This window comes from Ananas comosus, linkage group 1 (genome assembly GCF_001540865.1).
Source record: "Ananas comosus cultivar F153 linkage group 1, ASM154086v1, whole genome shotgun sequence".
Taxonomy (NCBI): Eukaryota; Viridiplantae; Streptophyta; class Magnoliopsida; order Poales; family Bromeliaceae; genus Ananas; species Ananas comosus.
Genome location: NC_033621.1, coordinates 9,606,821 through 9,628,914, shown reverse-complemented (window position 1 = coordinate 9,628,914; position 22,094 = coordinate 9,606,821). Strand labels below are relative to the sequence as shown.

The following is a 22,094-nucleotide window of genomic DNA, read 5'->3' as shown; positions in this document are numbered from 1 at the left end:
GTGGTCCTCTAGGGTTGAGTGAGTAGTGGTTGAATAATATGATCTAATGGGTGGAAATGGTAAAAAGGATAAATTTAACGGCGGAAAACTCGATAGCACATAGTGCTTGGTTCTATTAATAGTATAGTAGCCAGACTCTAATTACTGTATATTAAAGGCATGTTTAGATGCTCATTTTTTTGGAGCATAGTATAACTATGCTATAGGTGTAGGAAAAATTTTTCTAAAAGCTGTTTGGATGGTTCAAAAACACACCAATAAAATAGGGTATAGTTAAACTATACCTTATTAAGGTGGCGTTTGGCTCGGATACAAAAGGGAAGATAAGGGGTTATCCCCCCCTTTATACCCAAACAAAATTTTGGGAGGTGGAAACAAGTTGTTCCCACCTAGGGTGGAACAAGGGGTGAGAACAAGTTGTTCCCACCCCGGGTAGAGAGAGAGAGAGAGAGAGAGAGAGCACCCCCGGTAGATAGAGAGAGAGATTTTTATTTTAAATTTAAATTTAAATTTAATTTTTAAAATTTATAATTTTAAAATTTAAATTTATAATTTAAAATTATAAATTTTAAAGTTTAAATTTTAAATTTGATATTTTTAAATTTTAAATTTTAAATTTGATATTTTTAGTTTTTAAATTTTAAATTTGCTATTTTATATCTTTGAAATTTAAATTTGTCTTAAATTTAAAATTTGATATTTAAAATTAAAATTTTGAAAATTTAAAATTTAATTTCAATTTTTAAAATTTAAAAGTTAAAATTTTCAATTTTCAATTTAAAATTATAAGTTTAAAATTTTAAATTTTAAATTCAATTATAGGGGTAATATCATTATTTTCTATTTATAACCAACAACTATTTCTCTTATTCCCAATAACCATCTAAACACAATTTTTCTAGTTCCAGCTTATACTCACATTTTCATCCAAACAAAAAAATACATTTATTCTTACAAAAATTCATACTTGTACCTATTCCCGGTATAAATAGTTCCTACTAATTTCCGAACCAAACGGAGCCGAAAAAATATTGTAAAACTAAAATCTACTATTTTCTCTAAAAAATCTTACAATATTTTTCGGGTCACCTCCCCGACTCGCCCAACTTCCTCCCTCTCATCTCTGATCTCCCTCCCGTTGCCCTCTCCACAACTCCCAACCATCCCACCGCTGCTGCCGCTGCTCTTACCTCAGCCGCCGCCGCCGCCGCACTTATTTCGGCCACCGCCGCTGCTGCACTCATCTCTCCCACCGCCGCAGCAGTCACAGTCACCTTGGCCGCCGCCGCCACACTAACCTCGGCCGACATTTTCTTACCCCGATTTTCTCTAGCCCCTCGACTTGCGATGGCCGGAGAAGTGACGCTCCATTTTTTTTTTTCTCCTCCAATATGTAAAGAAGGAATCACCAGATTTTTTTTTTTCTCAATAGGTTCCATTTTGAAGGAATCATCCGATTTCATTTTTTCCCAGTAGCTTCCATTATAGAAAGCCAATGTCTGAAACATGAAGCTTAGCCAAACAAGCTTGAATTAATTAAAGAATATCAAACTATTTTATTTTTAGATATCTTTAAAATTTTATTTTTCAAATTTAAAATTATTTAATAGCTCCCTCAAGACTAATTTTAAAAAATTATCAAAAATCCTATAGAATTGTGTAATATATATCCAAACGGATTTTAAAATAAATCTGTGAAATTTTTTAAAGTTACAAAAATTTTTATTTATAATTTGGACCAAAACTATAATATTTAGACTCCAAAAACACTTTTTTTTTTTTTTTTTTTACTGTGCATTCAAACAAGCTAGCATAATTAGAAATAAACGGGCGAAGTCAAAGTCCGGTTCCGCCGACGACTCACCCGTCTCCCTCTGCGCGGACTCATCTGCCCCGATCCCTCTCGTAAACCCCGATCCCCATGAAATCGCTCCTCTCCTCGCTATCCCACCGCACATATGAAGCCCTAGCGCGCTTCTAGGGTAGGGTTTCTCTCTCTCCCCTACCTCGTCACGCCGCCGCATGAAACCCTAGCGCGGTGCGGTCTCTCTCTTCCTCCCTCCTCCGCCGCCGCATGCAACCCTAGCGCGCTAGGGTTTCTCTCTCTCTCTCTCTCTCTCTCTCAGCAGCGAGGAGGCGGAGGTTGTGGACGGTGCTTCTCGCAATCTCTGAGCCCTTGATTCCTCATCTAACGGTAATCCCTCTCTCTCTCTCTCTCATGCCATTATAGAGCTATTTCATCAGCATAGGTTTGTTTTCTGTTTTGATACTAAAATTGGAGATATTGGTATCAAAATAATCTTTGTAAAATAAGTTATGCTTTGATCACAAATCGAAGCCCTGGTTGAGTTTATGAAGTTGGCTTCAGATGGAGGATGTAGAGGATTTGTACTCTTCTCTGAAATTGAAGCAGTGCTTATATTGGTAGTTGAAGAACGATGAGACATGATCAGCAATTAGGGCGTGTTTATTCTCATTTGTATCATCGACGCCATATTTTCACTTTGTAAATATATAAAGCCTTGTATATTTCTGCCTATATATTCTCTTTTGTTAATGTTTGGACAGGAAGATAAAGAGAGTTTCGTGGCTTCCGTATCAAGAAGAAGATTTTTTTTTTTTTTTCCAAGCTAACTACCTGTTTTACCTGTGCCATTTTAATATTTTTATAATAATGCTGCTGTATCTTGCTCATTCTGTAGATATCATATTTTTCTTTCTCAGTTCTCATCAGCTATTGGCCTTCATGGAGTAAACAATCTCAAAACTGTTGCAACTGCAGTGACAGTTGCAAATTTGCAATATTCACTCTTTTGCCAATTTTCTAGTTTCTATAAAATTGTTTGTCTAGCTAAAGTACATCTACATCAGATTATCTATGTTCTACCTTGGAAACATGTAATTTTAATTTATTTTACTACTATGTTGATTAGTCTTTCACTTTTCGTTACAGACGGCTATTTTCTGAGGGAGAAGTCCGTGAAACTCTACATTGTCAAAGACCTGCTGCAACATTCTCTGGTGAGATAAAACGACAAGTCATTCTATCTTAAGTTTATACTCTGCCTCTTCCTTATGTTTTGTTCATGGTAATCTCCATAAAGAATACATGATCGTGCTACAAGCTATTGGCCTTTAATACGCTTCTTCCTCGTTATATGTGTCGTCAGATTATAGACTATTAAGCAATCTGGCAAATTCACTTGCTTCTCATGTGTCTCCTCTTTCTGTCAGCTCTGTCAGGGCATTGATTTTAAAATCGTTTCTTGATACATAGAAGAGGAGAAGATAGGGATTTATATGGTTCTGCTCAGTCTACACTGCTTTGATTGATGGAGATATGCGATTGGTCTCGATGAACAATAGTGATGTGCTATTCTACTTGACTAGTTAGCATAAAGGTTACATGTGAAAATTGTTGTCAGCATCTGCCTAGATGTTCGGACCAACATTCCCAACATAATTAGGTTATTGATTTTTTTTCTGACTCGTATAATGTGATATGCCTAGATGCTCTCGCCAAATAAGCAGCTAATGAAGTGATTTTACTGCTTTTTATTTAGTTCTATAACTAATATTCACCTGATGCAATGAAAGCCGAAACCAAATGGCGCATCTCCTGCCTCACTTCTAGCTTTACATTAAGAAAACTTTTCCAAGGCTCCTATGGCATACAGCTTGTTGATTCTTTTTTGTGTCCTGGGTTCAAAATTATATCTCACAATTTACAATTTTTCCGCCCTAATTTCATCCTTGCATAAGTTTCATAGCTTATTAAGTTTTGGATATAAACATTGGTGCACTGACCTGAGATAAAGGACAAGATTCAAACCAAATTTAATGAGTTAGGAGATGAAGATAAGAGGGAGTTTCCTATGAATTCATGCTAACAAACACGAATAAAATCTTTGCATCTTTGGCACCATTAATATGCAAAACTTCCCTCTTCAATTCACAGGTTATGGACAAATCTAGATCTCTTCCTCCTCACCTTCGGTGCTACCAGTCGACATCATTTGACGGGTCAGGACTCATTGATTGTTATTGGGTAGGCATATTAGCCATATAATACATTTTTTTTCCTTTCATGTCTTGGTAGAACATTGGAGTTTGATTAACTGGGTTATAAATGATAGAATCCTTACGAAGCACACAATTTTGTCAGATACAAGATGGATTTTTTTTGGGGGGGAGAGAATTTTTGTGCTAGTTTTAAGAATTTATTGCTTTCTTGTGCTTGTCCTTTAAAATTTATGTTGTAATTATCTAATTATAGTATCCGATGTTTGAAGTGTTAATTTTTTCAAAAGATAGTATTTTATGCTAATTTTTGAGAATTTGTGTTACTATGATATGCTTTTTTCCATATTTTAATTCTTTTTTTGTACTTGTGTTATGTTGGCTAAATTTAAGTGCTATGTTTTAAAAGGAAAATATTTTGTGCTAATTTTTCAAAATTTATTGCGTGATTATTTTTTGCTTAATTATTAAAATTTATCATTAAATTCCAATTTTAGAAAAGATTACTTTATGCTATTATTTTTCAGAATTTGACTGTCATCAAATTAAATGATGTAAGTGTTGGAATTTAATTTTGGTGAAGGCGCTTACATTATTGCAAACAAAATATGAAAGTAAAATTTAAGTGAAGGTGTACCTACACTGAGCATGAGTTACGTTTGAATTATAGTTTCACCAATCCAAACATTCCCCTTGCTCCCTCTTCTATGCCACCTTTCTTGGTCTCTCTTTCTCAGATTTTTCACCAATCCAAACATTCCCCTTGCTCCCTCTTCTATGCCACCTTTCTTGGTCTCTCTTTCTCAGATTTTTCACCAATCCAAACATTCCCCTTGCTCCCTCTTCTATGCCACCTTTCTTGGTCTCTCTTTCTCAGATTTGCGTCGCCAAAATAGTTAACCAAGTTGGTATACCGATTTGAACCAGTTTGAAACTGGAATTAAAAACTGGTCTTGGTAGACTGGTTGCGGATTTGGTTCAGATTTTGGCCAAACAGGTTTTGAAGTTCTGTAACCGTGGATTGCTGGTTCCGACAGACTGATTCTAGTGCTGGTTCAAACTTTGTCAGGAGGCGGGAGCAGTTCTAAAATTTCGTAACTGGTGGGCGGTTTCATCCCTACTTATGAATAGGGCTAGGTCCATGGAATTAGAGAGAGCATGCTATAAACACAATAGGAGCATGATAAGCCAAAACTACTAGTGTCTCGTGGGTACACAGTACCTTATCACACACCGGGGTCGTTGTCCCCTTCTGGGCTCTTCGCTCTCCTCTCCCCTCCCTTCCTCCTCCCCTCCTCTCTTCTCCGGCGAACCTATAGTGCAGTGTGTCGTTGCCCACATCTGGGGCTCTTCCCTCTCCTCTCCCCTTCCCTCCTCCCCTCCTCTCTTCTCCGGCAAACCTGCGGTGGAGTGTGTGTGTAGAGGGCGAGCACTTGCTTGATTAACGGATACCAAAGAGACCAAATAAGGGTTTCTGAGTGGTTTTGTCATGTGTATCCTTGATAGGAGGATGAACTAATTTGAACTTAATTTGTGGAGGGTGAGAGATGAGTGGTTGGTTGCCATTGTTTTGATCACTTGGCATGATATTGGCTGCTAAAGGTGCCGCCTTTCTGATGTTTTGAGGAGAGATTCCTACAAACAGGCCATGTTCAGTTGGTTGTTTTCACTAAAGAAAGGGAGAGTCCCTGCTTGATTAGTGGGTATAAAATAGAGCAAATAAGGGTTTTTAATGATTTTTTGATTCACGTTTTTGGATAGGATGATGAATTGAATTGTTTATTTTTTCTATGAGTAGCGCTAATTTGAGCTTATTTTGTGGAGGCAAGACAAATGATTGCTGTGGCTTCTAAAGGTGGCACTTTAACTATCATTAGAGGAGGAGAAAAAAGTGGGAATTTGGTATACTTGTCCAGGTCTTACAAATCCCTTTAAAAAGGTTATGATCATATCTATTTTTAGTCAGTTAGTTTTGATCAGAGGCAAATGCTAGGCAGTCTTCTAAGATTGATAGTTAGATGTAGAGATGGCCACAAGGTTTTAGACATTCTTCCATGTATTTGACAAATGTCCTGAACCATATATGGATCTTCTCGCAAAGCTACGCTCGTAAATTTAAGCATTTCCTGGTGTTCCTTTGCATTTTCATGTATGCCTGACATAAATATGGATGTGAAGTTCAACTTGCATGGCACTGTGGCTTTTATTAGTTTGATGAGTTCACAACCTACATCATCCTAATCTTCATATAATATTAGGGTTCTAACTAGTCCAATTGCTTTCTCTTTGATAAACAAACAAGAAATGAGAGGCCATGCTGAATATTCTTAGAAGGAAGATTTCTGTTATACAAAGTGAATCTCTATCCTAATTCATATGGTTCAAATTAAATTACAGATCTGTGTAAAATTGGATTTAGCCCATCAACTGGTTAACCATCTCAGTCCCTTTATTATTCAAAACTTGAAGTCTCAGATCCCTGTATTTCCTTAGACTGGTAGTCTCATGTTCACTATTGCTATGGAGTTTGGAAAGGTTGCCTTAGTTGACATCATCCTATTTGTGGACTTCCTACTTTGATTTGGTTTTTTTTTTTGTAACATTTTATTGCAAATTTAAACTTTTTTAGAGCTTCCAAGCATATAAAATATCCACTGTAGCAGCTTCTAAATTAATTAAATCCTTGCTAGTCACAGTTTACTCTGAAGACTTTGAAGTAATCAATTTTCTATACCGTATCACATTTGTTGTTTTGGTATAATTGATTGTAGAAATTTACGAGCTCGTCAATTGTAGGTCACTTCAAGTAGACAGCATTTTTTTATTTTTTCTATTTTTGGATTGAGAACTCAGCTTAAGTCAAGGGCTCTACTAGTGGAAATTATGCACATATAGGCATCATTCATCCTTTTAGGGACTTCAACACTTCTTCAATAATTTCACATTCTTTCAAGATATTAGCTCTTAAGTCTTAAACTAGTTTGTCAACTTATCAAATTGCTCTTTTAACAAAAATTATTAGTATTGGGCCTATACAATTGCAACTCAATGGAGAGTAAGAAACCAGAAAAATGTCTTTTGCAATTTCTTCATTCATTATTACCTATATATAGTATTTATTCTTATCAAGTACTAATGAAGCAAAGAAAAGAATATGACTGTAGTTTGTACCTGCGCAGGGTGTGTGTTCATGTCACTTTCGTACACTATTTTTGTAGCATTATTATCAGTTTATCCTATTGAATTTAGTGGCATTTTTAATTTCAGCCGAAGTTGAAGGCCAAATCGACTCAAACCAAACTAAATAATCAGTTTTGGTTTCACTTGTGGTCCAGTTCGGTTAGGAATACAATTAAAAAGAAATCTGTTTTTGGGGTCAGTTCAGTTTTGGTAACTTCTGATATATCCTATGTTTATGTTTTATATTATATTAAATATATATTAACCTCTGATTCTCATTCAGTATTCTATGGTTCTGTTAAACTCAGTAAGCCAATCTGATATATAGTCTTGTCATTTTTGCATTTTCCCCCTCGTAGCCACCCAGGATAGAGTTTAAGCCCCACTCAATTTGAAGGTAGCGGAGACTCGGTGCTGTCGAATGTCATTGTATTTTGCTGGAAAGGAGCTCTTCTTGACCGTTTTCAAGGTCCTCTAGCAATATTGGGAATTAGTATTTATGCCAGCAGCTGCATCATCTTCAGAATCTCTTAGGTTAAGGTCAGGTTTTGTGGTTTAGAAACCCACTTCGAAATTTAGTTAGTTCCTTTGCTGATTGTCTCCTCATTTCCATTAAAAATTTATTGGTTTGTGCTACCAAATTCTTTCATTAGTAAAAGAACTCTTTTCATTTGAAGATTTTCAACACCCCCCCCCCCCCCCTTTTCCATGCTCTTTGTCCTAAAGACTGATCTTCCAGTGATTAAGATTTTCCTGAATCCTGATTTAGTAACCAATAAAATATCTTCACCTCTCCCATTCAGTCGCCTGTTCTAATCTTTTATTTCTATCAGTTTGTCCTGTTTTAAGCCTTAACCACTGGATTTGCAAGATTTTTGTTGGTTTTTTTTTGCTTAGTGTTTTTCTGATTTAAGTTATTAACTGTGAACAAGCTATCCTCTTTTGCCTTCTTGTTGGTGTTTGTCAAATTGTTTGTGGTTCCAGTCAGGCAAACCGAATGGTAGAACTGGACCAAACCATATGTATATCTCTGTCTTTTTTCAGTCTTTGTGACACACTTTCAGTCAGTTCAGTTCCCGAAAATGTTAATCTGTTTAATTTGTTTCAGCAGACTTTGTGTCTCAGAAATTCGAGCAAAAGGCATAATCATATACTTATTGAGCTACTGTTTTTCAACTGTTTTGCTTTTTTATGGGTCTCAAATGATTGTATGACGCATTACAGTATTATGTTGGACTGCATAGATGTGCAAGTGGCATGCGTACCAACTATGTGTCTTGAGCATATATGTGAATCAAAAATTTATTTTCTACTGTAGACTTTTGAATAGTTATTTCTTGATAATTGAATGATGGTTATTTTCACATTTAGTTTACTCATTTTACTTGTTCTGAATGGTTGAATTCTGCAGGTTGCTACTGTTTAATTATGGAAAGTACCTCATGTGACGAGGAGGGATCATTAAGAGATAACAATGTGGACCTCAATGAGGAAAATATCGAAAACCACATGTCATTGGAGGTCAGCAGTCAGCTTGTCGAGGCTGACAATCTTTTTGCTTCCAACCAACCAAATTCAGAAAATCCCGAGCCTTTTGTTGGTATGGAATTTGAATCCGAGGAGGGTGCAAAATTATTCTACATGGCTTATGCAAGCCGCATTGGCTTCTCAGTGCGCATTAGCAAATCTCGCCGTTCAAGGAATGACGAGTCGATTATCATGCGGCGTTTCGTGTGTTCAAAAGAGGGATTCCATTTAAAGAAAGGGAATTTTGATGATGGCAAGAAAAAGAGAAAGCGTGCGACCATAAGAGAAGGTTGCAATGCAATGATTGAGGTAATTCAAAAGTATTACGGGAGGTGGGTTGTTACTAAGCTTGTGAAGGAACACAATCATGTAGTGGCTGCCCCCAGTAGGGTTAGATATATTGAGCCCGAAGAATATGCTCACTTAGATCCCTTTTTGGGTATGGAGTTTCCTTCTCATGAAGCAGCCCAAACCTTCTATTATGCATACGCGAGCCGCACGGGGTTTGACGTACGTATAAGACTCTCTCGTAGGTCTACAAGGGATGAGTCATTTGTAATGCGAAGATTTGTTTGTACAAAAGAGGGTTTTACTCCATCTGAAGAGAATTATGATGAAAGCAAGAAAAAGAGAAACAGTAGGACTCCTACACGGGAAGGTTGCAAGGCAATGTTTGAAGTAATTAAGAAGGATTATGATAAGTGGATTGTTTCCAAGCTTGTTTTGGAGCACACTCATGATTTGGCAGTCGCACCAAACAAAATACATTATATTCAATCCCAAAGTGAAGTAGTAGTTCTTGGGAAAAGCGGAACCCTAAATCGAGAGAAATCATTATTGCCGCCTCTTTCCAAGCCACCGATTGGGGAATCATTGGGGGGATTTAATAATTCACCGCCATACGATCATGACTTTAGGAATGAGAGAAGAGAAGCTCGCTATACTGCTTTTGGCTTTGATGAGACCCAAAAGCTGTTGGGTTACTTTAAGCGGATGAATGCGGAGAACCCTACTACTTTTTCCTATGCATTTCAAGTCGACAAAAACAATTGTTTAACACATGCCTTTTGGGCTGATGCAAAAGCTAGGGCTTCTTACTATTATTTTGGTGATGCAGTTTCTTTTGACACATCATTCAAAGAGAATAAGGACTTGTTGCCGTTTTTCATGTTCACGGGCTTGAACCATCACTTGCAATCTGTGATTTTTGGTTGTGCTCTTCTTACTGATGAAGCAGAAGCCTCTTTTATTTGGCTTTTTGAAAATTGGGTTGCGGCTATGGGTGCACGCCACCCAACTTCGCTAGTTACTGAGTTCAATGAGGCTATGGGGGTGGCCATTTCTAAAGTTTTCCCGGAGACACATCATCGGTTTTGCAAGTGGCACATTCTAAATCAATGCAAGGAACAACTGGCCAATATATACGGGACATCTGCTACTTTTGAGGAGGAATTTGAAAGATGTATAGTTGAATCTGAATCAATTGAACTATTTGAGTCGACTTGGAAGTCTGTTATTGACAAGTATGATTTGGGAGAGAATTCATGGCTAAGATTTCTATACAATATGCGGCAAAAGTGGGTACCAGTTTTCTTTAAAGACATGTTTACTGCAGAAATTTCAGCAACCCAAAAGCCGGAAAGTCTGAAATTCTTCTTTGAGAAATACTTCAATACAACAACTCCTTTACCTGTCTTTATTTCTCTCTTTGAGCATGCGATAGCTGGTTGGTGTGAAAGGGAAGCCCTCGAAGACTTGGCCACATCTTTTACACGACCAGTTCTGAAAACCCCTTCAAACATTTTAAAACAAGTGGCAGATGTGTACACGAGAGCAATATTCAACATATTTCAAGATGAATTCATTCATTCTCTAGGTTATTATGTTGATAAAATTGAAGATGGATTGGTTAGCAAGTTTAACGTTGCGAAAGAGGAGGATATTCATAGATCATGCACGGTAACTTATGATTTCTCTGATAAGAGAAGTAAATGTTCGTGCTCTAAGTTTGAGAATTGTGGAATTTTATGTAGGCATATTTTGAGGGTCTTTTTAACTGTTGATGTTCGTGCATTACCGGAGTTTTACATTTTGAAAAGGTGGACAAAAGAAGCCAAGAACGGGTTTATGTTGGATGAGTGTATAAGGTATAATGAGCTTTATCGAGATGCAGTTCGATATGCAAAGGAAGGGTCCACATCATCTGATGTTTTTAACTTCGCACAGCAAACATTACAAGTGGCTTTCGCCGATGTTGTTCAGATGAAGCAGGATATTGTTAATCGATGTGCAATGTGATGAGAATAACTTCTAAGTGTGAAAACCGGTACATAAGTCAATTGCAGCAGCCCTAGGTTTTTTCTTTAGGGTTCATAACTTCTCCTTTTCTTCTATTATTATAACATAACATCATAGCATCGTCTTGTTGACCATGTCATTTTCTCAAATGACATTACCTTTTTGGGTATTAGATTTCTTATGATGCATATCAACCTGTATTGTAGATGTCGCAGAATGCTAAATACTTGTAAAAATAAATGATGAGTAATCAACCTTCTGGAAAAGTTTGCCCTGTATATAATTTATGTTTGATCATGAGAGACTATGCTATACGCTGCGGTATCTATGCTAAGCAAGGATAGCTGTATCTCCAGTTACCTACTTCTAAAATAATATGCCGTGGTTTCTACTCTTTATCTTTGAATGCTTGATTATATTCTTGTATAATTTCGTCGTCTATATTGTTTCTACAGATTTGTTTAGGAGATAATGGGATAATCTCAGCCATCGATCGGGGCATTCCTTGTCGATATTATCTGTCAACTCAGGTAAGAATAGGAACCTTTTTGCTGTAAGTTTTGAAGAAGCATTTTGTTCTCTGTGACAGGGCTTTTTTTTTTTTTTCCCCCATATGATATGATAAAGTCTACAGGTTTGCTTCACTGTAAATTGTTTTAATGTGGGTCTCTTAACATGTAACTTCTTTTTTAGGGCCCTTTTCTTTTCCTTTTCTTTTCTTTTCGATTAATCACTTTGCACTCCTCATAGTGGATTTGCCTTGAGTTGCTAACTGCAATTTTTGTTGATGTAGCCATGTAAATAATGGAGGAAGTAAAATGTTTTTTTTTTTTTTTTTTGTATTTAGTATTTTTATTGTTGCATCATATTTCAAAAGTTTACCACCAATCAGTTAATCAAGAGGTTTCCCAGAAAGAGCTAAGGATTGTTAGTTATAAATTAGGCATTGGTGACCTCACTTTAAATCTTATTTGTTTCTTTTTTTTTTTTTTTTTTTTTTTGTTTTGTTAATTATCCGCAACTGATGAGAAATTGTAGTTACCTGCTGCTTTCTTTACCAAGCAATTTCATGTTAACCGGAATACTCTTATACTCTATTTGGTTCCGGGATAAGTATTCTTTCAAAAGTATTAATGTAGAAGTGATATAGAAGTATTGTGATTGATGATGCGGCAATAATTAAAATATTGCATCAGTTGTACATTAATAATTTGTCAATATTTAGCTAACAAAATTAAAATGTACGATTTGATAGTGTGATCCGGCTCATAGTTGAGTACCAAACATGCAAGTTACCTAAAAAATTACGACCAAGGCCACAAAATCAGAATCTAAATCATTGCTTGTATGTTTTGGCATTCGAAGTCTACATACAAAAAAAACAGGTTTTCAGCATTGAATTGTCACTCTTTCTTCTGCTGGCGATCATCTGGTCTACTTGTTGCCTTAGTAATTAGATTTTCAAATAATGTGATTTTTATACATAATGTTTCTTAAATGATGTAGACTGTATCTATCAGATTGGATTTTGATTTTAAAATATACTAATAAAATTTGGGGCGGGTGTACGCAATAATATCTCCATATTTATACAATTCTTCTAGCACACTAGATGGCGGCTAACTTTAAACAAGATAGGATAAGATAAAAACGTAACGCTGAGAATAGGCTTAGTAATAGATAAAGCCCATGAATAGTTGGAATAGAATTTTCTAATAATACAATCCCGTTCACTCCGCAACCTCTCAAGTAGATTTGTCACTAATCCATTTAGTCGCTAAATTCCCCTCCACTAGCATCTATTTGTCTTATTTTATCAAATCCAATCCTAGGTACAAGGTACCACACCTAAGGTAGAAGTCTATAAAATTTGCCTCAACTTCAGTTCATTTTGATTTAATTTTTCAACCTTCAAACATTTTAAACCTTTTTATTTATTTAATTTAAACCATTTGATAATATTCCAAGTAAATTTTTAGGCCCATTATTTTCTTCTATAAAATTGTACTCACATGACTTGAATTATACTAAAGTTTAGTTTGGTATTGAAACCCATCCGATGCTACTAGATAAAATAAAATTAGAATAAAAATATATAAGAATATGCTTCTATCGAAACCGACTGATCGCGATATGTGAAACACAATATTACGTATAAAAACAAACAGAATATTTTTCCATCGTACTTTCTCACCGCACGTAACACAATCTCTCCGGAATCCCAAACGAAGCCTAAGTTTGTTGAAATAAGCGGCACATTGAAATTTTAGAGTGTAAGAATCATTAAACGGATCGAATCAAAGGTTAGGTTGGAAAATCAAAATTTTTAAAGACTGGAAAGTTGGATCAAAATGGGCCATAGTTGAATCAAGTAACTTCCATACATTTTTTACATTTCAGCAAAATCAGCAGCGGATGAACTTAAAACAAACTAATAATTGGTCACAGAATATTCACCAGAATAGTGATAGAGAGATACCAGATCAAAGCAGGAAGAGCTCGAATTTTCTCATGAATGATAATACCCACCCACTTGATGATTATATATATATATAACTGCCAACAACACAACATACAAACAACAAAACAGAGCCATCAAGAACAAATTTATGAAAGTAGTCACCAGTGTCTCAAAATAATCGCCCTACGCTTAAAAAATTTGCTAATTGGATCTTCCGCCGCTTTGTATAATATTGCATCTAAGTTCTCTAATTTAACTTTAACATCTACCTTCTTTCGCTGTAGAATAGCTTGTCCTCGAACACGCGAGAGGCATCTTACCTTACTCACACTTGATGGATCGGTATATGTGGCGAACAAAGAGCAAGGCCGCGCGGAAACCCACCATACCGAGCATGAGGAAGAAGGCGTAGCAAATGCAAGCCATGTAACCGAAGAAGAAAGATGTCTGCATAAATCCCGACATGTCGGACCGGGCGTAGTAGTAGTATAAGCAATATCCATAGATGAAAAACCCGGTTGATCCGCCGCACAGAAATGACCTGCACCAGGTGAAGCATAAATTGAACGAAAAATTAAGTATTTCTATGCCAGAACCGTCACATTCATTAGGGTTATCAATTTGAGAAATGAATCGGTTTGTCCGAACAAATCTTAATATATAGATTAAAAAGTTTAAAATCATAAATAACAGAAATTATGAAGAGAACCCAACTAAAAGAATTTTTGACCCATAATTAGGACTGCCTCAGTCATTGTAATTATGGATTCGATGACTCACTATATCTTATGTCAATGTAGCGGAATCAAGCAAATATTTGATAAATTTAGATGTGATTTTCTGATTATCAGTTAAAGAAATTGTTCAAAAACTGGACTTGGTAGAAAAAGATGAAAGAATTTGCGAAACAGCATGTTATTGTGAGCCATGAATTCTCAGACTTGTGAGGTACAGCACAAATTTGCGAGATATTCTGGAGAACAGTTCCCCAAAAGTTTCTATGCAGCAGGCAGGTCCGAAGTCGCACTTATTAAGTCGTGCTACGCTAGGGAAAAATAAGAAAATATTTTCTACTTCTATGAAGCTGAGAAAGTACTTTCTCTCACCCCCTCATTTCAGTTGGAACAAGGAATAGAAGCCAAGAAACTTGACTTCTGAATTCTATACCTTTGGGCACCAAACAACTGTGTGAATGTCAAGTCAGTGAAATTCTAGCTTCACGGAAACTAGACTTCCACTTGAATTCTAGCGGTATAGAAACAAGCATGCCTTTGAGCCAAACAAACATGGACACACAGCTAATATTGAGCTCCAGGTGCGGACTATACAAACCTATCAAGTAATTGCTGGATTTAACATGACTGTAGTTGGGCCAACAACAGAAAATGGTGATTGCTGAATACTAGCGATGGAAGAACTAAGATGGCTTCCCAAGACTGAGCCAAATGGGACTACCTGGGCCCCCTTAAACCAAACACTACTAGTTCCCGAGCCTGGTCCCTCTGGTTCACTTAAAGACTACAAACTATAACTTTCTAAAGGTAACGGCCCTTCAAGAACAGGCACTTCTGACTTGAATCTTCCAAGTCACCCTTCACATAATTTCCATGTATTAGTATCTCACTATACTTCCTAAATACTGACCTAAATACTTAGGTATCACAAAGCATGTATATTCAGAAATAATACTACAGGAAAATAATTAGCTATTAGGAAATAATCATCTTACTTCAATGAGAACATGCAATTAAATATAAAGTGAACTAAATACTGCAACATAAAAAACAACAAGGAAACAAGTTCACGTCTTACCTCCACCACCACTCGTGGTCTTCAGCAGCAAGCTGGAAGTAGGTCAACGCAACAGTAATGAAAGCAGTGACAATAAGGAGAATGATGAAGACTATAAAGAGGATGCTATATATAGTGTAACTTCTGTGGCCCCAGACACTGGCAAAAATGTAGTAAAGCTCAATGTAGATCGCACTGAAAGGGAGAAAACCTGCCATCGCCATCTGTGTAATGGTCCCACGATACCAGGGTAATGAAGGGATCTCTCTAGGGTACTTGGTGGTTCTACAAGGGGCTTGGAACTCTGCTTTGCTGTTTTTACCAGCAATTCCACCCAAAACAAGCAGAGGAGCTGTGACCAATGTCCAAATAAGGAAAATAACAACAATAGTACCAAATGGTAATGCCGCTGTAGCACTGTATACAATGGCAACGGTATTCAGGAAACAGAATGTTAGGAAGAGAGGCCCACAAAAAAGGCATCCTGTCAATAGCAAATTCCTCACCTGAAAAGCAAGATGACAATTATATCAGAAGAATTTAGATACTTCCTTCCCCAGGAAAACTATCTATTTTTTTAAGTGTATATGCCTGCAAGTTCAAAATCTTATGTAATAGCCTTGTACAGATAAAAAAAATTCCCGCCAACCCCCCCCCCCCAACCCCCAAAACCAACCCACCATTAGAGGAGAGCAAAAACTAAGTGTACATTTTTTGTAAGAGACTACACTTTTGAGAATTATATATCTAAATTTAGATGTTACAAGGGAATAGACGAAGATCGATGATTTTGCAGGAACATATACATGAAAGCCCTAAGATATTAACAACCAGGAAATATTTTAAGATTTATTAGAATGATATTCTCTGGAGACAACCTTTGAGCATGTCCAAAAGGTATCACATTTTTTTTCTCTTGAGAATTAATATTAATATCTTACAAATAAACAAAAATACGAATGTGGAGAGAATGTAGAGTACAATAGTACGTACTACGTAGTCAGTAAAATAATACAGCACATACCCAGTTTGTTCCTTCAAGTTGACAATAGAAAGAGGTGGAAGAATAACCAGCAATGCCAGAGGTAAGCGCATAAATGACCACCAATGCAGTAAAAAGAGCTCCTCGGTTATAAGGGTAGAACACCCCAACTAGTGAAAGAATGAATATGAAGATCGCACTGCAGTGAATTCAAAAACAAACTATCAAAAATACATTAAAAAAAAAAGATCTGTTACCGAGAAAAAGAGAATTTACAAGTTATGCATATGCTAGTTACTGCTAGCTCGGCCCAGCTTCTGGACCAACTTCTCTGCTCTAAAAAGCAGGAACATCTGAGAAACAAAATGTATGGATTTTTTGCTGAAACATGATGCTCAAATGAGCTTCTGACCATCAAAAGCAAAATATCCAAATAAAATCATCTGCCTTTACTAAAACTGAAAGCTATTCAGGGAATTTTTCAAAAATAAAAAGGTAAAAAAACATGTGGAGCCCCCCCTCAATAATGGGCCACAATCTACTTTTGCCTGCTTTAATTTTGGTTGTTTCCAATAGTTTAATAAGGATTCTGCTACAAGATCATGTTAGCTATCAGCTGTTTATACCCACTGTTCTGAAAGCGTAATGTAGAGAGAACCTTAAATTAAATAAAATAGATATTATATTTGATTAAACCACCAAGCAACTGATAAAGTAACTTAAATCAAACAAATAAAAGTTTAGGCGTGCAATCAGATAAAATTGAGGGGTCAATTTTGGAGAGACTTACAATTGAGGGGCTCTTTATACATTTTGTTCTACCAAAAAAAAAAACAGTTGGTACTTCTTCGAGTAGCTTTATGCAAACAACAGCTCTATACAAGCTCCAGCAGTGCCAAAAGGGCTCTTAATACAAAATAACAATGTCATGGTATTTCAATCTCAAAATCTAGGACAAAGATGCTTGTGAATATGCCATTCTAAACAAGTGAAATAAAATAGTCTGACAAGCACTTACAGAGCAAATAGTTGAGTGCCTGAACCCAGACAAGCAGCAATCAATGACTTGTTATTTGGGAACCTGAAAACATCACCATGAATGTACTTCCATCCACTCTCTTCTTGATCATCAACAGACTCCTCGTCTTGAGCATATCTTCAGCAGAGAAAAGCAAAGATTATTATAAATACAAAACTAAAAAAATCTAGAACATGGAAAGTAAAGGAAAAGGCAATGCACATTCCTAGCTGTAATGATACTTATATTCCAAATGTGTTTTCTGAAGACACACAACAACGACAACAATAATAACAGCAGCAGCACCGAAAGAGAAACAAAACCAAAATATCTAAACACGGAAAGCTGAGGAAAAAGCAAGGCACATTTCTAGTTGTAATGATACCTATATTCAACGTGTTTATTGATGATGCAAAATTAAATTCATGGCTAGCGTAATTAATAACTTTCTCCATTCAACTCTATCTTTTGTGATGCACTTAGTAAATAAGGGGTCATCATATAATCATTACTAATTCTTGTCATTCAACTCTATCTTTTGCGATGCACCCAGTAAATAAAGGGTCATCAGATATTTTTCATAAAGTCCGATTATTGTATTTTTAGTTGTGCCCTCCATCAACAATTATACTTTTAAGTAATTCTTCCAAAAGACTAGAGATGCAACAAGCTCTAACTATTTTTTCTTCTTCATATACTTCACAAGGAAATGACGATGTTCATGAAGTTTATTACACCTAAAATTAGATGTATTAAATACTTCGCAAATTCATGTTTCTATTTTTTTGGTTTGGCTAGTGATCCCAATGACACAATTCAAAAGAAACAAATTTCTTTATACTTGTTCAGTTAGTTCTGTTGCTAAGACATTTTGCCACTTTACAAATCAAATAAAAAGACAAAAAAATGAAAAAAAATATATAACAGATAAATGAATTGCAGAAGTCATGGACTTCTAAATAATTGCATTAAGAGCCAGCTATGTTGGGTAAGCTTGAATACATTCACCTTTAGACTTTTTCTTTGCTAAAAAGGGAAAACAAAACGTAGAACCATGTTTGAACTATAGTTCATCTTGAATGTGTACCTGAACTTTAAAATTTATAATTTCTTAATGCACCACGGAGCCATTAATTGCTTTTGATTTAAGCATGCCACCATCAGAATTGAATGGCAATTGCAACGTTTTTAATGGAGTAGTTCATGACCAGCCAAATTATTCATTTACCTGATGAATATTCTATAACTACTTTTATAGAACTCAACAGATTTTTTATAATGTTGTAAAATATAGGTCGAACCAGCTGATCGAATCAGTTGGACTGTGAACCAGTATCCAGACAGGTTCGATTTGATCCATAAAACATGTTAAAAACCGTTTTGACCCTTTTGGACTGGCAGTGCAACTGGCAAAACCATTGAACCAGCCTAGTTTTATTTGCACTGGCCGATTCTATTCTTAAGTGTTGATGGGTTGATCCGATGGTCAAAAATCAATCTCTCTTCAAACTTTGGGGATTGCTGCTTTAAGACTTCCCCTTGATACCCCTTACAAACGACAAAGAGCAGCACCCATCCTTCCTCCTCGGAACTCAGTTACTAGATGGAGTTTGCAATAGTCCAACAATGATGGTACTAATGGTTGACAGCACCATCATCAGCCTCTTCTCTGCACGAACAGCACCACTGTCGGCGGCCTCCACTGCTACATCGACCTTGAGTCCACTACTAATTTAGTATTAACCGTATCACGACTGCATATATTAAGCCACCTCTGTCTATTAAGAGATCCCAACAGAAGCCTGAAACTTCAAATTCTTACATTTTTTTTTTTTAAGTATTTCTTAGTTGTTACTATGATTGTGGGAATTTGCTTATACATTTCTGTATCTTGTATGCTATATTACAAATTATCATTTTAGAGTGCTCACCAGTTCGATTGGTTCAACTGCTGGTTGGTTGAATCAGTAAACCGTGACCCGGCAGCTTTTCCAGTTCATACTCAGTTTCAAATTTTAAAACACTAGAGTTTTATATGGAAATGAAAAGGCAATGGAAAATAGATTGCAAAATTATAACCCTAAACCCTAAACTTTTAGAGTTCGATACAACTTCAAAAAAATGCTGAATTTTTCAAGTTCCATATGATTTTCAGTTCTCTTTATTTGCTTCCTTGGTGCAAAAATATTCTCTCCACTTATTATCTACCCAGAATATGACAATGCACTATAACATTAAAAAACTTTTTTTTTAAAAAAAAAGGCAGGGGTTAAGAGAATTTGACTTGATGCTTACTTGAGAAAATCATTCTTCAGGACCCGCATGAGAATCGTGGCTAGAAATCCTGTTAGAAGAAGAACCGTAACACAAGAGTTTATTATCGAGAACCAATGAACCTCCAAGTGGTGAGGCAGTGAAGATGACTGCGAGTACTTCTCCATCCTCTTCTCAAAGGGCGCGGTCGTCTCCTTCCACTTCGCAGAATACAAGAACTCTACCTCAACCTCCTTGTCCTCCACTAGGTCAACTATGGCATGCGGATCGGTATGTATATTGATCTGAATCACCCTATCATTATTGTAACGGATGTCAAAGTGGATATGCCTGTAAAGGTAGTACTTGTGTTCACTCGAATCGGCCTTTCCTTCTTTATCAACTTTTCCAATAAACCCCCAAATGGGAAGATCGTCGTAATACATCTGGAAATAGTAATCCTTGACGATCGCATTTCTGAACTTGGCCACATCTTCTTTAGTGAGTGTCTTCTTGCACACCAACTTGGAGTCAAAATCGACCCGGAAATCGAGCTTATATGGGGCATCGACTAAGCGATCCCCATTCAAAACTTCACCTAGGGCTTCTGTTTTCTCCTTCACATGTTCTATAATTAAATTACATGATATAATATCAAAATGTATTCAAAAAATTGGGGGAAAAAAAGATAAAAACAGGTAAATAAAAGAAGAGATCATCAACCTGGAATGCAGAAGGGTAGATCAAAGAAGCGGTACGTCTCACTGTAAACAAATTGTATCGAACAAGTTAAATATAATACCAATATATATCATAACATTATTACCTTAAATTTGGTACAAAATCTAACATCAATGTGATAGGAAGATAAGCTTCCTCATCGATCAAATCTCACACATTTAGTTAATAATTAGTAACATCTACGGAGATTCAGGTATCTGGATGAATCACCTAAATCCTAAAAAAAAAAAAAAAAAAACACAAAACTAACACATTTCCGTAACAAAACCCAACAAAATCCAAACAAATTTAAGATATTAACCACAAGAAAAACACATTTCTAGCAAATGCTAGATCCAGGAAACGATTAAAACCCTAGGGATCGATCAGATCTTAAGAAACAGAGGTCAGATCGGAGAGGAAGAGTAGGGGGAGCTCACCTAGGGTTTTGGAACGGGCCGACCTTGTTGGCGTAGAGCGGGACGGGGTCCTCCGGCTTATAGCGGTGGTCGGAAGCGTCCGCGGCCACTCCGGCGACCTCGAAGCACAGCAACACCGCCACCGCCACCGCCACCGCCACTGCCGCCGCCGCGGTGGAGCTCGTCGCCGTCCCTCTCATTCTCTCCCCCTCTCTCTCTCTCTAGTTTCCCTTTCTCTCTCTCTCTCTCTCCTTCGACAAAGAGGAGCACGAACTCGGGAGAGAAACGCCCGAGGATTTTAACGTTCATGCGCAGAGAATTAGTGGAGGTCATATTTTCACCGAAGCCCCTTTACTATGAAATAATTTGAAAACACTACTTTAATATTTTTTTTAGTCCAAATTAAAAATTCCATGTTGCACATTAGCCCCTGTCTCAATTTTCTCTGCATTAACAATTTTGCGGACTAGTCGACTACCCTCCTGTATTGTTGTCTAAAATGGATTCAAAAATTTAGAATAATTATTAAATTAATAATAAAATTTCATAAGAATAAATTTATAAAATAGAATTTGTTATAAGTAGCCAAGTAGAATCATATAAATTGAATAACATTATATAAACAAATCTCCTAAAAGAGAGCATACATCTTACATTCTCTCTGATCCTTGGGTTTAGAAAATTATTTGAACTTTTAGTATTAAAAACAAAACTTCTTAAGACAGACCGACTGTCCCTAGAGCAAGTGATAAAGGATTTGGTGGTTGGTACCCGAGATCCAAGTTCGAATCCTAATTAATTCACATTTCTAGCTAAATTTATTTCTAAATGAAATAAACGAAGCGGGTAGCGTGCTATCTATTTCTCAAAAAAAAAAAACTTCTTAAGACAGAAAATATTTTTTGGCCCTTGGATGAGAAAATGTTAGATGTTCGGCCCCCTTTGGGAGTATATAAGCAGCAGTGCACAAATTGATATTAGCATCTATTGGCTCATCTCAGATTAAATCTCGACTAAAGTCAATAAAGATGAAAAATATCCCCTTTGCCCCTATTTATTAACCTATTTATTATAAGTATTGAATTATAAGTATTGAAGAATCTTTCATATTATTTTTTAGTGTCAATAATTAAGTAGGATTTTAAAGCATGCTGAGACACATGTAGAGTGAGGCGCATGGGAGAAGGATAGAGCATAAGTGAGATAACGAAGCAAAGATAACGATTGTTTTTAATATAGAAAAAATAAGTGAGACACTGTTGGAAGCAAAGATAATAATTGTTCTTTATATAGAAAAAATAAGTGACATTAAAATGGTATATTTGAATGGATAAAATAGTCATTTCGCGAAGATAATGGTTGTTCTTTATAGTGCACTAATAAAATCTAACTCTAAGACTATATTTGAAAGAGCATAAAATTTTT

General features: G+C 36.2%; 2 protein-coding genes across 2 annotated transcripts; one reads left to right on the top strand and one right to left on the bottom strand.

Moving 5' to 3' along the window:
- Positions 2,959 to 11,418, top strand: LOC109712880 (protein FAR1-RELATED SEQUENCE 5-like). The gene is made up of 2 exons (XM_020236678.1): positions 2,959 to 3,021; positions 8,612 to 11,418. Exon 2 carries the CDS (start codon positions 8,629 to 8,631, stop codon positions 11,023 to 11,025), a length of 2,397 nt encoding a protein of 798 aa, XP_020092267.1. The 5' UTR covers positions 2,959 to 3,021; positions 8,612 to 8,628; the 3' UTR covers positions 11,026 to 11,418.
- On the bottom strand, positions 13,420 to 20,957 carry LOC109718456 (transmembrane 9 superfamily member 3-like). Its single transcript, XM_020244715.1, has 7 exons — positions 20,691 to 20,957; positions 20,254 to 20,294; positions 19,573 to 20,158; positions 17,278 to 17,415; positions 16,302 to 16,458; positions 15,299 to 15,783; positions 13,420 to 14,027 (listed from the first exon to the last, which is right to left on the bottom strand). Exons 1-7 carry the CDS (start codon positions 20,867 to 20,869, stop codon positions 13,808 to 13,810), a joined length of 1,806 nt encoding a protein of 601 aa, XP_020100304.1. The 5' UTR covers positions 20,870 to 20,957; the 3' UTR covers positions 13,420 to 13,807.